At 42.0% G+C, this 14,962-nt stretch overlaps 1 protein-coding gene and 1 long non-coding RNA gene across 5 annotated transcripts in view; one reads left to right on the plus strand and one right to left on the minus strand.

The window, feature by feature from the left end:
- Positions 1-12,341, minus strand: part of NNT (nicotinamide nucleotide transhydrogenase) — a 44,152-nt gene extending 31,811 nt beyond the window's left edge. The window contains exons 1-6 of one of the 4 annotated variants that reach the window (XM_042875183.1): positions 12,289-12,341; positions 11,330-11,524; positions 5,033-5,262; positions 2,983-3,200; positions 2,517-2,604; positions 1,740-1,828 (exon numbers count right to left, since the gene is read on the minus strand). In XM_042875183.1, the coding sequence (XP_042731117.1) occupies positions 1,740-1,828; positions 2,517-2,604; positions 2,983-3,200; positions 5,033-5,262; positions 11,330-11,480 (776 nt within the window). In that variant the 5' untranslated portion in view covers positions 11,481-11,524; positions 12,289-12,341. Of the gene's footprint in view, positions 1-1,739; positions 1,829-2,516; positions 2,605-2,821; positions 2,905-2,982; positions 3,201-5,032; positions 5,263-11,329; positions 11,626-11,760; positions 11,876-12,288 lie in introns of those variants that run through there. The other 3 variants (XM_042875184.1, XM_042875185.1, XM_042875186.1) reach the window with 3 other exon arrangements.
- Positions 12,342-12,546: 205 nt separating this feature from the next.
- Positions 12,547-13,644, plus strand: LOC122182131. The gene is made up of 3 exons (XR_006179710.1): positions 12,547-12,710; positions 13,074-13,178; positions 13,476-13,644. It is a non-coding gene; the product is annotated as an uncharacterized LOC122182131 (long non-coding RNA).
- The last annotated feature ends 1,318 nt before the right edge of the window (positions 13,645-14,962 follow it).

The raw sequence follows: 14,962 nt of genomic DNA on the forward strand, positions 1-14,962 counted from the left end.
TTCTTCTTTTGCCGTTGATATATTTATAAAAGGATTTTTTTATGTCTTACTGCATTGGCCAACCTGAGTTCAAGTTGGGCTTTCGCCTTCCTAACTTCCTCCCTGCATACCTTAGCTACTTCTCTGTAATCTCCCCAAGTAGCCTGTCCCTTCTTCCAGAGGACATAGACTCTTTTTCTCCCTAAGTCTCAACAATAATTCCTGGCTCATCCACACCGGTCGTCTTCCCCTACGGCTCACCTTAGGGCACTCAGGGGCAGTTTGTTCTTGTGCCTTTAAGATTTGAGGAGTATCCAGGCTTCCTGGGCCCCTTTACCCTTGAGAAGCGACTCCCAAGGGACCTGTGCTACAAGTGCCCTGAACAGATCAAAGTCCGCCTTCTGAAAGCTCAAGAAGGTAGGTTTGCTGGTCACTCTTTTGACCACTCTTTCTCTCCAAGAATGGAGAATTCTACAATTCTGTGGTCACTCTGCCCAAGACGGTCCCCAGCTTTCACTTCTCCCACCAGTCATTCTCTGTTAGCAAAGACCAGGTCCAGCAGGGCACCATCCCGATAGGCTCTCCTACCAGTTATGTAAGGAAGCAATCTTCCACGCAGTCTAGAAACCTCCTGGACTGCTTCCTCTGCGCTATATTATTTTTCCAACATATAATCAGGGAAGTTGAAGTCTCCCATAAGAAGAAGTGCTGGCGATCGCATGACTTCTGCAAGCTGCTCATAGAATGCCTCATCCAACTCTTCGTCCTGATTAGGCGGTCTATAACAGACCCCCAAGATGCCGCCCCTACAGGCCTTCCCCCTGATCTTTACCCATAGACACTCCACTCTATCATTCCCAACCCCAACCTCTTCAACCTCGAAACAGTCTTTAATATAAAGGGCCACACCACCACCCTCCTTTCTTCCTCTATCCCTTCTGAAGAGCTTGTAGCCATCTATCACAGCACTCCAGTCATGGGAATGGTCCCACCATGTTTCGGAAATAGCAACAAGGTCACAATTAGCCTGACTCGCAATCGCTTCCAACTCCTACTGCTTGTTGCTCATGCTGCGTGCATCAGTATAGACACATTTCAGACGAGTCATCTGCCTCACCCAGCTCAAGCATCGTTCCCCTAGGCTCATCTCTTGAGAGGCCTGTTTTGAGGGCCCTTCCCCCTTCATAGCTAGTTTAAAGCTCTTTCAATACGCCCCGCTAGTTCCTGCGCTGGTATTCGTTGCCCCCTTTGAGATAGGTGGGTTCCATAGACAGACAACAGGCTATGGGCCAAGAAAACTGCCCCATGATCAAAGAACCCAAACTCTCTGGCTCAACACCAGCCTCCGAGCCAATTATTCATCACTTGTGCTTTCTGAAAGATAGGTGGCATACATTCCATAGCTCATGATTCTGTATTTAATCTGTGAAGGGGAAAATACCAAAAAGTCTGTTTTTCATAGGGAAAATTGTTTTTAAGAGTTATCCTGTACAACTGTAATTTATGTTACATTACATGATAGCCTTATCGTTTCCATAAAGCAACAACTTTTGATTCATAAAGCGCTGAATGATTTAATGAGATCTTTGAAAGTTTTGCTCTTTGGAGGAATAAAAAGATTAATAAACAATGTAGGAATAAAAAAATGTTAGGAGAAGAATTGTCATTCAATGCAAAACAACTGCTTCCACTTAATACTGCTTCAAAATGCTTTAACTTAGAATAATTTCAGATTACTGTTACTTTTCTCACAAACCCACCTGGTATCAAAACCACGAACCACTGCACCCATTGATTTAGCTGCTCCTGCAGAAGCCAGGCCAGCAACTCCTCCTCCAATGATCAAGACCTAAAATGACAACATTATCCAGATTAAAGCAAAAGCTAGAAGTAGGACTGGTTAGAAAAGAAGCAACAATGTGCCACTTTCATAACAGCAGATAAACTCCATTATATGCAGTCATTTCAAGGATTTGCCTTAAGACATAGAACCAAGAACTGCTTCAGTAAAGTTGCCCTGTAAATGTTAAGTTTAAAAGATTTAACTCCTAGCTTCACCTATCTGGGAGTCAACTCATTTGTGGCTAATAATTCATGTAATAGATACAGGTTTCCCCCATTCTTCCTCTTTAAGTTTTTTAATTTAATGTATCTTCATCCCACAGTCTACCTACAATTCCAATGAAACTGTAATTTGAGCAAAGACTTCAGCACACCAAACATCTCAACATCTCTGATTACTCCTACCTGCATACTTGCCTTTTCCAATCTGTCAAAAAAAAAAAAAAAAAACCACGTATATCTAGTCTGAAGTTCAAAACTAAGCAAACATGAATAAAATTTGAATTATTCTATTCTTTCCCCACAAAAAACCCACTATAATCAATCAGCAAAAACCTACATGGAAATAGTAACACAGGTTTTCTGAAGTTTCTACAGTTAGTCTCAACGAAAGAAAAAAGACTCTCACAATTTTCAGCAGTGGTTAACTGTGTTCACAAACATACTTATCATACTGGTACAGCATCTGCACATACCTTGGCTGGAGGAACTTTACCAGCAGCTGTGATCTGACCCGTGAAAAACCGACCAAAGTGATTTGCTGCCAATACAACAGCTTTGTAACTGTTGAATAAGGAAGAACACATTTCAGTATTTTCCTCAGGCTAACTACAGTTCCATTCACAACAGCCATCAAAAGGACACACATTTGCCTACAGCATGCACACAATGAAGAAAATTTACTACTTTGCAGAAAGCTCACTTAAGCAAGCAAGCACACATTCAGAAAAAAGATGATCTAACTCTTTGGATATACACAGCTCAGTGCAAAGTGCTTAACCTTGCTATTTCTTTCATCACATCTGCTTTTATATCCGTCCTGGAATGGGTGACTGGACACCAAGTTAACATCAGCAGAGTTACCTGAAAATACACATCATTCTGCAATTATGTCTTCTATTAACAACAGTAACAACAACAACAAAATAAAACGTTTCATACCCAGCAATGTTCGCCATGGAGCTAAGTGCATCATATCCCTGAGCAATGGTGACCCGTGGAACTTGATCCATAGCCAAGACAGTAGTTCTTTTTTCTGCAAGTTTTTTCAGGAGGTCTGGATTTTGTGCTGGGTAGATAAAACTAATCAGGGTAGGTGCTGTTTTAAAAAGGTCTGCCTCGTGTACACCTAAGGCTGGATTATGCATAGGAGCTCTCACCTAAAAAAAAGAGAGAAGTTTCCAAACTAACCAGTGCACAATTCACTTCCTTTCTTCTAGCTTGCAGTTTGTTCATCCCTGTCCACAATGTACACAAGGAGGGAAGTATATCAAAGACTGTTCACACAACTAATCTGAGTAACTGTACTTATTAGCTGCAGTACATTTAGTGGGAACATTAGAATTTAATGAGGTTTGACAAGGCAATCCCAAATATGAGTACCAACTGGGAGAACTCATTGACTACAGCACTGCAGAGAAGAACTTGCAGGTCCTAATGAACTCAAAGCTGGACATGAGCCAGCACTGTGCTCTTGTAGGCATGGATACAGTAGGCCTTCTGGGCAGAATCAAAGGAGGGATGGGCAGCAGAGACAGCTGCCCAACCCTTCTTCTGCTCTGTTCTTGTGAGGCTCCATCTGAAGTCCTGCATCCAATTCTCAGACCCACAGTATAGGAATGACGCAGAGCAGTTAGAGTGGGTCCAGAGGAGAGCCCACAAACACGATCAGAGGGCTGGAGCATCTCTCCTACAAAGACAGGTTGATGGAGTTGGGCATGTTGAGCTTAGAGAAGAGAAGGCTCCAGGGAGACCTCACTGCAACCTTACAGCACTTGAGGGGAGTTTACAAGCAGGAGCGGACTGATTTTTCACACAGTCTGATAGTAACAAGACAATGAAAAATGGCTATGAACTAAAAGAGGAGAGACTTAGATTAGATGTTAGGAAGACATTTTTTACTCAGAGGGTGATGAGGTGCTAAACTGGTTGCCCAGAGAAGCTGTGTGTGCCCCATGTGTGGAGTTCAAGGCCAGGCTGCGGCCCTGGGCAACCTGATCTGGTGAGTGGCAGCCCTGCCTGTGGCAGGGGGTTGGAACTAGATGACCTTGAAGATCCCCCCAACCTAAGCCATTCTGTGACTTATTAGAATTAGCTCCAGGCAAATGGATGATAGAGCAACAGTAGTCAGGACATACTTTCAAAAACCAATGCACCCATTGCTTCTAACCAGCAATTACACGCAGCTGTTATAAAAACAGCCGTTTTCAAACAAAATGTCTAAATATAGGTTTTAATTAAGCTCAACCGGCTATTCTGAGCTGGTCACTAACATATCAGATACAGGAAATTTCAAGCATGAAGTCCAGCAGATAATTACCTTGATCTGTTTATATTTAGTTACCACTTATGTTTAATTTACCACTTTTCTTATAAACAAACCTACTTAAGATAGCTGTTCACAAACTGTGAGAAACACCATATTCATTCCTGACAGTACAACTTCAAATACAACTTTAAAGGAAGCCTCAGTGTGATTAAGATCTATTTTTTCTCTCAGGACTCTGCAAAGCCTAACACATCTGAAGCAACTTTACTTGTAGCAGTCCTCCTTGACACTCTAGTTAGAAATGCTTCTAAAATATACTGCTTCTGAGTGATTGCTGGACTTAAGACACCCGCATCTTCAAAATTCTAAGCAACTCTCTTTGAAGACTAATTTGGAGTTATATGTTGATAATCTCAGTGCAGAAGTATTTTAGAGCACGGATCTTGTCTGATTAGTATCTTGAACTAGTAAACCTTTCTCTATAAAACACAAATTCCCCAAGTTAAAACTTGGTAAGAAATTTTTCAGTGCTGCTGTTTACCAATTTTGTATCATAACTGTACAAGCAAGATATAGAGGCAGAATTAAATTAGAATAAATAAATAAATAGAATGAAAAGACTTTGAAGGAATTTATATACTGAGCTTTCAGAAGTCCATTAGAAAGGTTTGACCTGTGAGTTTCAGAATACAAATGCAAGAAATATACAAACAAAGCACTTACTTTTACAATCACATCAGAGGCCAAGACTTCCTTGGTCCCCTGGATTTTTGCTCCAACTTCTCTGTAATGATCATCAGAAAATTTGGAGGCTTCTCCAGCACCAGACTCCACCACAACATTGAAGCCTTGCTTAATCAAGGCTTGAACTCCAGCCGGCGATAGAGCCACTCTCTTCTCATTCTCAAAAATTTCCTTGGGTACACCTACAGTCAGCTGTTTGTAAGGGATTCCTTTGAGAGTGGATAGGATAAGATAAGATAGCGTCAGCTGCACAGAAATTAACTGAATAGCTATTAATGGCATTCTTCACTATTGCACACAGACATGCAGACACATCACATGTAGTCCATCTCCTCAGGGATGGCAAAAAAGAATTACTGTTTTCTAGTGGTGCAGTTTACATTTCCTCAAATAAGAGTGACTTTCTAGACATCCTTTTTATTTCAGGCACCAACAAGTAAGTACAATCCACCCAGTGCTAACAACAGTTTACTGTGGTTCAAAACCATCAGACTTCATACAGTTCTACAGTTACAGAACATGTGGTATCCCGGTGATCATTCATTCTAACCGGGCTAAGACAATGTGACTACAGAGGGTTTTAGAGGGTTTTTAACTTCACTGTGAAGAGGTAAATAAATGAGTTAAGGCAGCTGAAATGCATTCTAATTGAACTTTTTTTAAACGTATACCAACATCATCTTTCAGTTGTCTTCAGTCATTATTTACAAATGTGACAAACATAACACAAAAGATCATTGAAAGGCTGATGTACAACTCTAAAAGTTGCTACAGAAAATTAAAAATGTGAATTTAGCACTAGCTTAAGAACCATGGAATAACAGCCACTGGTTTGTTCAACTGCACTTCTCTTCAATGTTATCTCCTCCTTTAATGCTCTTGCAAGTTTTACTAAATATGATCAGAAAATTGCAGAAGCTTCAATCTGTTGCTTCTAGCTTAAGGTTTCAAACTGCAAACATCTAACTTTGTTCATGAACAATCTGTACTCTCCCGCCTGACAGTTAAACTCTTCAAATTCCCATCGTGGTTTATATGGCTTATATACATTATTCATAACTACAGACTCAGGCAGGATAATCAGATATCACACTGCCACATGTTTGTGTTAGATAGTATGCACCCAGGTCCTGTTCGTAATAGCTTTCACAAATATCTCAGAGAATTTAAACCTAGGTTTATATAAAACAGGCCTACAGTGAAAACGCATTAATGAAAAGTAGCTCCAGCAACCTAAGTGGGCACTCATACTAGAAGTCAAACGTACAAGACTCAAATTACAAATACACTTTTAAATTGGCCACCAATACTCTGCATGTTATCACATCAGTTGTACCAGACTAGTAAGTAACATGTTGCAAGTTTTAGTAAGGCTTGCTTTTTGCTTGTTTGAGATTGAAACAATCAAAACAAAATCAAAACCACTTAATACTATGAGAACATTGAGGAAATTAATTATTTTGATGTTTCTGATTCTAAACCCATCAGTGACATATAATTAGGACTGCAAAGGCTGAAAGTGTAATATAAAAATTTCAGTTGTTAAAAATCCTCGAGATAGTACAGTTTGTAACATTTTGAAAATACTAAGTGATCTAAGCAAGAATTTTTAGCAATTATCTGTACTTCTCATCCATTAGGAAAACGAAAGTTAACAAATCAATATAATCAATAAGACTACACCATGGAAGACAACCATACAACAACCTGCTTTACTTCCTATTTTTATTTTATTTTTTTTTACCAATAACTGCCTCACTGGCTACTTGAAAGATACAGTAACTGTTGCTGTCATTCATACAAATTATTCTTGCCTCTGAAGAGAACTTTTCCCTCATCTCTTTTCCTCAGTATTCAACAATTAAAAGCCCTGCTCATGATTTTCACTAAATCATCTCAATGAAAGTAAACTCTCATCTTTTAAAAGCAGAAGTGAAACTACTGGAATTTGCTGAAATAACAAAAAAATAATGATTTCAGAAAATAAATAGCTCCAGGACTAAAGGCAAAAAGCTTTTCATGAAGCACTGAGAATATATGAACTAAAATGCTACCTTCCTGTTCACCTGTTTTAAGTTTTGCAGTGAACAAATACGCATGGAGGAAGAAATAAATAACAGCATACAGAGAACAGAAGGATGGTTATAAATTTAAAGACACACAAACATTTAGTAAAAGCTTATACACTTCTCAAAAACGTGTGTACATATTTTCTTAGCAGCTAAGACCCAAGGCTGAATGAGAAGTGATACTTACATTCTATTTTTGTTCACTTGCTTTTGTGTGGAATAACAGAAAGCAGAAAAGCAAATGGCTCAGAAGGATGGGACACAAATACATACTATGAGACAAATGTGTTTCCTCATTTCCTTCTTTAACATTATGATGCGTTGCATCCAATAAACACAGGTAAAGATTTTTCACGTTTGCACCCTCTCCATTAAGAACCACCACCACAGACCAGCACTGAAGACCACATCCTCCTCCAGGCCTTTCAGAGACAAACATTCAATAAGTGCCATTCCTCTGTCCTATTTTCTACTCTGTCTCACTACCAAATATCTAGCAACCAGAACAATGAACCAACCAGATGTCAGTTTGCTTTATCTAGAGAAGGAATAGGATACTTTTCAAGGAGATTCCTCTGATCTACTACATTATTGAACAACAAAAAGGAGCAGACATCTACAACTGCAAAGCAAAGATCTGTGCTAAAACTTCAGGTGAGGGTATGATGAATAAAGTATCTGAAGGAATCTCAACTATCAACACAAAACACAGATTTGAATTTAGCAGTTTCATTTAAGTCATCAGTTCCAAAAGGCTGAAATCTGCAATTTATAAACTTAGGATCTTGATTTAGTTTTCACCTCAAGAAATTACACCTGTTATCTTTGTTGGGGATTAAAGCTGAATGAATGAAGCTTCCAAGTTTCCAGGCCTCTACATGAGATAACCTTTTTAAGAGCCATTTAAAATATGTTTTAATAACTTACTGCTTTATGACACCCATAACATTTTCCATGGGCAAATGGAGTTACAGATTCCTTGACCAATTTTTGAGTTGTATGAAAATTATGAATTTGTTAATTGAGTAAGAGATGCACATACTTTTTCCGATAAGAAGAATCTATGCAAAAAGGATGTTGCCAATTGCAAAAGTAGAATCATTAACTTTCACAGGCCTTAGAAACTTAGTATCCCATATATGTATTGGAATTTAAGAAAATCAACAAGAATAAAGTAATTTTAAGTAAGTTGCTCTTATTACTATACCTTCTCATCCTCTCAATATAATCTCCATTGAGTAAAGAGAAGAGGTGCAAAGCACAGATTCAACTTTGGGTAAATAAAATCTAGATCTCCAAGTTTCAAAAGGCAAACAATTAAGATGAATTATAAAAGAATCTTCTCCACTTAGATTATTCCATATCCAAATCAAGTGTTAAAAGAAGATCCTAAATTAAAACTATCAAGAAAGTTCAGAACATTTTGTGAAGAAAATGAAAGAAAAATCTTTTTTTTTTTTTTTTTTTTTTAAATCTCCATAACCTGATTTCAGGAAGTAGCATGTAAGAAAACAGGATCAAAAAATACCAGAGACTGTCCCAAAGAGAAGAGAAAGGAGAAATAAGCTACATTTTCTGAGATAGTAAAATGAAACCTGCCTAAATGCTAAATTTATTCCCCCGTCAGCTTTAAACAAACCATCTCACCTGTTCTGAAGACGAGGACAAATTCCGAAGAACAGCAATATGATGTAGGAAAAAAAAAAAAAAAAAAGAATGATACAGAAGATTAAACAAACACTTGAGCCCTGTTCTTACACAAGTATCGAGATTTTTTAAAAAATGTTAGGAGAATGTATGTGGTTTATGAATAATGTGTACCTTATCTATAGAATTAATAATGAACTGTTGTGGTTAAAAAGATACTCAAGACTTAGAAAAAAATAGAAAATTTTAAGAAGGAAACATCAAAATTGAAAGGACATCAATAATCCCAAGATAGATAGAGTGAAAGTTACAGATTTGTGGACAAACCAGTCTGGAAGTGCAAGAAATATGAGAGCCAATTACTCCATAAGCACCTATTACCAGGGTTTGGAAAAGTTCTGCATCTGTTTCTGAAGCATCTGATGCTGGCAACTGGAATACTTGCTTACTCCTGCATTAAAATCCCTATGTTTCCGAGAAAGAAAGAAAATAGTAGCAAAGTAAATAATAATGAGACATATCCATGCTCCAAAGTCTACTATTCAACTGACTCCATATCTCCTCATTGCAAAGGCAGCTGTTACTCCTGTACATAAGATATCGGGGACAAAATGAAAGCATACCTGAGAAACTGGAATGAATAGCTACAGGCTCAACAAGAATTACAGCGTGCTATTCTTTTACAAGAAATTAACCTACTTAGTATTACATCAATTTTCCCAAGTGTCAGGTTAAGCAAACGTAATTTCTAAAATTAAGAAAAAATGTAGCTACTTCATATGCTATTGGAGTTTGTTTCAAAAGCACGTAGAAGTTTACACAGGCTACATTACTGCTAGTCATTTGTCATTCAATTACTGTTTTATCCTTGATTTGCCCTCTACTGAATGACAAATCTCATGTTACCAAAATGAAACATAAGGACAGCTTAATTATCAACCAGAAGATTTATCAACCCTCATAATTTTCAGCACTGAACAACTGCATTGAAATATTATAAACAGTACACAATGAAGCTTCTACAAGAGGTCAAAAATGACAGCACTGAGTGTTTAAAGATATTACACCATTAGATTTCTCACTCCATTTTGTGAAATCAATTCCTAAAAACTAGAGAATAACCCCATAGACACACTCAAAAAAACTGAAGAGATATTTCAGTTTCACAATCAAATTTGTTGTTAAAGCCATCACAAAACAAGAGCTCCTTCCTAGGACGTTTGAGAAAGAACTCTGAACTTCATTCCCTACATCCCAGGTTAATATGCTCAACCAAGAGACAATTTACAATGATAAGATGGACAGACACCTCTCACATTTAAATACTGAATTGGAAGAAGAGGGGTGTGGAAGAAGCATCACACATTAATGGGATATAATCCTATGTTCTGATCAGTTTTGATAGATTCCAGATTGCTACAGTGTCAGTCAGATGGAAAAAAAAAATTACCACACAACTTTAATAAAAAGGTATGCAATACTGACTATCAGGAGCTGACAGAATAAGCAAACAATCTTCTCTCAACACATTTTTTTCAGAAGCCCCAAACGCCATGTCACTTATTTGAAAGGACTCCAAACACAACACCCACTGTCAGAATTGGCAGATACCTGAGTTCTATGGTATGAGATCTATGGTATGGTTCTTACAGCCTTCGTTGTCAAAACAGAAAACATCTCTACTTTTCTGTGCCTCCAAAAGACCTGATAATGCGGCACCTATGGTGCACTGCATGCACAGTCAGCCTAGCTCTCCACCTTATCTGCTTCAGACTGAGGACCCTGGACTAGCACTGAAGAAAGGTCCCCACTGTCTTTCAGGGATACATGACCTGTACAAGATAATGGTCAAAAATACCATTAAAGCTGTCTTACATAACCTCCAGTCTTCTGCTTGTCAGACTACATATAGGATAGGACAGAGAAGAAAAAAAAGAAGAAGAAATAGATTTTCATACACCACGCTCACGTCAAAAACTAGAACCAAGGACTCCCCAATCCTACCCTCCTTCTTTTCTTTTTCTGAGAACATCTGAACTTGTCCATTACCAACACTAAGTTGAATTTATTTAATCTCTTTAAACATACCAACAAACCCTAACCATAAAGATGCAGTCCAGAAATTCCTCAGAGTGCTGCAACATAAAGCAGTTTCATGGAAAAAACAAGTCATGATTTTTCTTAAGACATTATAATTATATCTGCATGCAGCTATGCTTTCAGATGCTCCCTTTGTGAGGGAGGTATTTCCCCCTACATTCACACAAAGAGCCACACTACCAAAACTCACGGGGAACTCAGGCTGGTAATAAAGAAATACATTCGTTTAATTGTGCTTGAGAGAAACATTGTGTCAGCAGAAGTTCTGACCACCTACCTCTGAAGAGTATTTGAATCCACTGCACTCAAAATAAAGACTTGGATATAAAGCCTTGTAAACTAGCATAAAATTGAACTGCCAGTCACTGGCATGGCTTAAGTGTGTCCTTATTAAGGTTTTTCTGTGCTAACATATCTAAATGAATTTTAAGACAAGGGATTATTTGCAACAGCCATTTACCTGGCTTCAGGGCTGCCTGGGACCAGAGTGCCTGGTGGGTTCCAAACATTCGCAAACACGGCATCTTTGTGGAGTGTACCTTGGGTGGAAGCACAGCACCAAGGGCAGGCACTGAGCACCCAGTTACAGCAACGCGCAGAAGGCTCGCCATTTCGCCCCGACCTCCCAGCCGACTCCTTGCCACGTATGGAATCCCTGCCGCGCACGGGGAAACAAAGCGACAGTTAATAATGACAGGAGGCAGAAGGTATGTAAACTCAGCAGCTGAAGTCCGGAGGACCGCCGCCCGCCATAAAACAGTCATTTTTCTCTACCTTTTCTTGCCAGCTGGAACACAAAATCAACTTTTTCGAAGTGAGGTAACAGAGTAAAGCTGGGGAGGAGGAAGCGAGTAAAACTATCGAGCTAAACAAGGACACGACAGAACTGACCTTGCAAGCTGACCCACACGTTGGCATGCCGCGGCTTAGAACCGCATTCTCTTCAGACCATCGCTCTAAACAAGTAGCTCCGACCGCCCTCGGGACCCAGACCGAGCCGGGCCTCCGCCCGAGCCCCCGAAGGGCCGCAGCCCCCCGCGCAGGAGCCGCGCCCGACCCGGACAGGACCGTGAACGGCGCTTCGCTCCCAGACCCACCGCGCGCCCTTGCGAAGGCAGCGAAGCAGTCAAGTCAGCGTCCCGCCGCCTCAGTGGCACCTCCCGCTGACATTTAATACCCGGCGGCCCTCGGCTGACCTCGGCCCAGCCGCTCGCTCCGCGCCGCAGTCCCGGCTCCCGCGCAGGGCGCGCCCCCAGCCCGCCAGTCACCGCCTTTCTCCCGATTTCCTCCCGCTCCCGCTGCCCTTCCTCGACTACGGGAGCGCACCGCCTCCTCCCACCCCGCCCACACTCCTCGCGGGAACGAAGCGGAGGTCTCGCGGCGCCGTTCCCGGCCCCAGCTCCTCCGCTCCGCACCCACCAGCCGTGCCGCCGGCGCCGGCCCCGCCGCGGCACTGACCGACCTTGGGGTGAGGCGGCGCGGCGGGCCCGGAGAAGGCGGAGCGGGGGTGGAGCGGGGGTCGGGGGGGACGACCCGGAAGGAGCGGGGGGAGCGCGGGAGCCAGTCACGCGGCGGCCCCGGCCTCGCGCGCGGACGGGGCGTGTGTCACGTGACGGCGCTGAAGTCGGGCGCGGGGCGGTGGTGAGGTGTTCCAGGGCGCGCGCGCCCCGCCCCGCCCCGCCCGGCGCTGAGGAGAAGCCTGCAGGACGTAGCGGTGGCCCCGGGGCCGCCGTTGGGCCGGCTGTTTATAAACACGTTTCTGTGAAAAAAATCCTGTTAGAGCTCATCTTACGTGCTGCTGCGCCCTCTGTGTCTTGGACCCTGCTGACCGCGGCGGCGAGGTACCTCACGGGTGTCACTTCCTGGGGATCACTGTCGTGGCAGTTATTGAAGCCAGTCCTTCTTTAAAACCAAAGAGCGATTGCCCCATCTTCTCCTTAATTAGAAATAACGTCAAAAAAAAAAAAAAAAAAAACCAGCAGGTCCGTGCAGGCCTGCGGAGCTCCGTGTGAGGTTGCCAGGGCGCGGCTGGGCGCTCCGGGAGCGGGAGTTGCAATGCGGTTGGTGCACCCAGCCTGGGACACGCAGGTGGAACTGCGGGCACTGCTTAAAGAGGCTGACGATTACGGGTAGTATCTGGGAATTACAGTTTTGGCTTTCATTATTATCAGGTTTTTTTTTAGTTTTTTGGGTTTTTTTTTAAGATTCCTGCTTTGGGATGAAAACTTGGATTCCCGCTCACTCTGACGCAGATTTCGGTTGTGTCTGTAAAGGAAAGATGAATATGAGATCACATTTTGCTCTGCAGTGTAAGTAGCTGTCAAACACTCCTTATAGTAAAGTGAAGGGAATGTCTGTTAAGTGAAAAGAACTCAGTTTGTGACCAAAGGTGAAAAGTTGTCTGGCATAGTAATGATAACCCAAGGAGCTTAATTCCTCATGGATACACATCTTAATTCATGAGATTTGCTTTACTGAAAGATGGGTGCATTGAACAGTGGTGATGCCTGTACTATTATGTTTCTTAAAGCCTCTGCATTCTGAAACCAAAGATTGAGAGTCTGACTTCTCTTTTCACATTGATCTAAGCTTTTCTCTCTTCCCAGATTTCCAACTGTGACCAGAAGTCACACACAGACCTTAAAACTAGGACTGAAAAACAAACAGAAAAAGAAAACAAACAAAACAAAAACAACAAACAAACAAACAAAAAAAAGCACTGAATAAACAGTTATTTTAGTAGCTTTTTTTTTTCTTGAAAAGTTTGGCAATTCTGCTCACGACTGCTTTTGTCAGTTATTTACAAAAGTGAAGTCTAATGCTTTGAAAAATCAAAACTTCCAATACTTGTTATGGTTTCAGTTGTTCAGTTTAGATTGATTTCTTTGTCAGACTTCACTTTCAGCAGTAGTTGCATAGGGTCAGTTTTTCCATGTACCCAATTAATTGTAAATGTGTCACCTTCACTATCTGGCCAAGTTTGTCTTGACAAAAATCAGTCCAGTACATACCTTGGGGAAATAATATATCTTAACTGTGCTTTATACTCTATAACCTACATTCAAAATAGTAAGGTGTAACAATAAACAGGGACATACCGTCTGAGATGTCACAGTAATTATATTTTGAAAACGGGACAGTGCTATTTTGATTTCCTACAGGTTTTCATACGGGCTCACATATTTTCCATCTTTATGAATCATCACCTGAGCTGGAACCAGCACGTGAACCTTTGGATTGGGCTTTGGAAACAGCAGGTGGGAAGGTCAGGGTCAGGCTGTTCTGGGAACCAAACTACAAACAGTGCTGGGCTGCCAGCGGCGGCATGTGCTGGACAGCCCAGCGCAACTGCTCTCTCCCTGAGTGCAAAAATCACAGAGCAAACACAGCAGGACTCTGAACAAAAATAGGTGAATTAAGTTGCAAAGGGGTGTGTGAATTGAATCATTTGCAGTTAGTGAGATAATATAAGAAAAATGCATTACATAGCCTGTCTTGTAGAGTGAGTTCTTGCTGGCATTGAAGGCTGTAAAACTAAACTTGTTTGTTGTCACATCTGATGTAGAAATTATACACAGAAATTCACCATTCACCAACACGGTTTTATTGTCACACTGGAGGCCTAACTGTTGGCTAAATTTTACCTTCCAGTTCAGCCTGCAGCTTTTCCCCACGCCGCAATTTTCGAGGAAAACGGCCATCTGTGCAGGTGGTGGTGTGACGCTTCAAATGAGGCGCCTGCAGGTGCGGTTTGCTATCGTACTGCCTCTGCGCTGTCATAGAAATCGATAATTTCTGAATCGAGATTTCCGAAGCGCTGCTGGAGCGCCCCGTGCGGGCCGCTACGACGGTAAACCCGCTCTTGTCGGCCGGCAGCGGTCAGCCTCGCGCTGGGCCGGGTGCCCGCCCTACGGCAGAGCGCTGTGCCGGGCGAGGCGGCCGGCCGCCAGGCGGCGCCATTCTCGGCGCGATGCTACTTGCTGCGGGGCGGCGCTGGGGTCGCTATGGCGACGTGCGGCCTGCTGGCGGCCGGCAGAGGGCGCTGCGGGCGGGGTGAAACTGAAAGTGGAGGGCTCGGGCCGCGGCTAGGCGG

The sequence above is a fragment of the Lagopus leucura genome, unplaced genomic scaffold (genome assembly GCF_019238085.1).
Source record: "Lagopus leucura isolate 7727_CA_CO unplaced genomic scaffold, USGS_WTPT01 Super-Scaffold_100014, whole genome shotgun sequence".
Taxonomy (NCBI): Eukaryota; Metazoa; Chordata; class Aves; order Galliformes; family Phasianidae; genus Lagopus; species Lagopus leucura.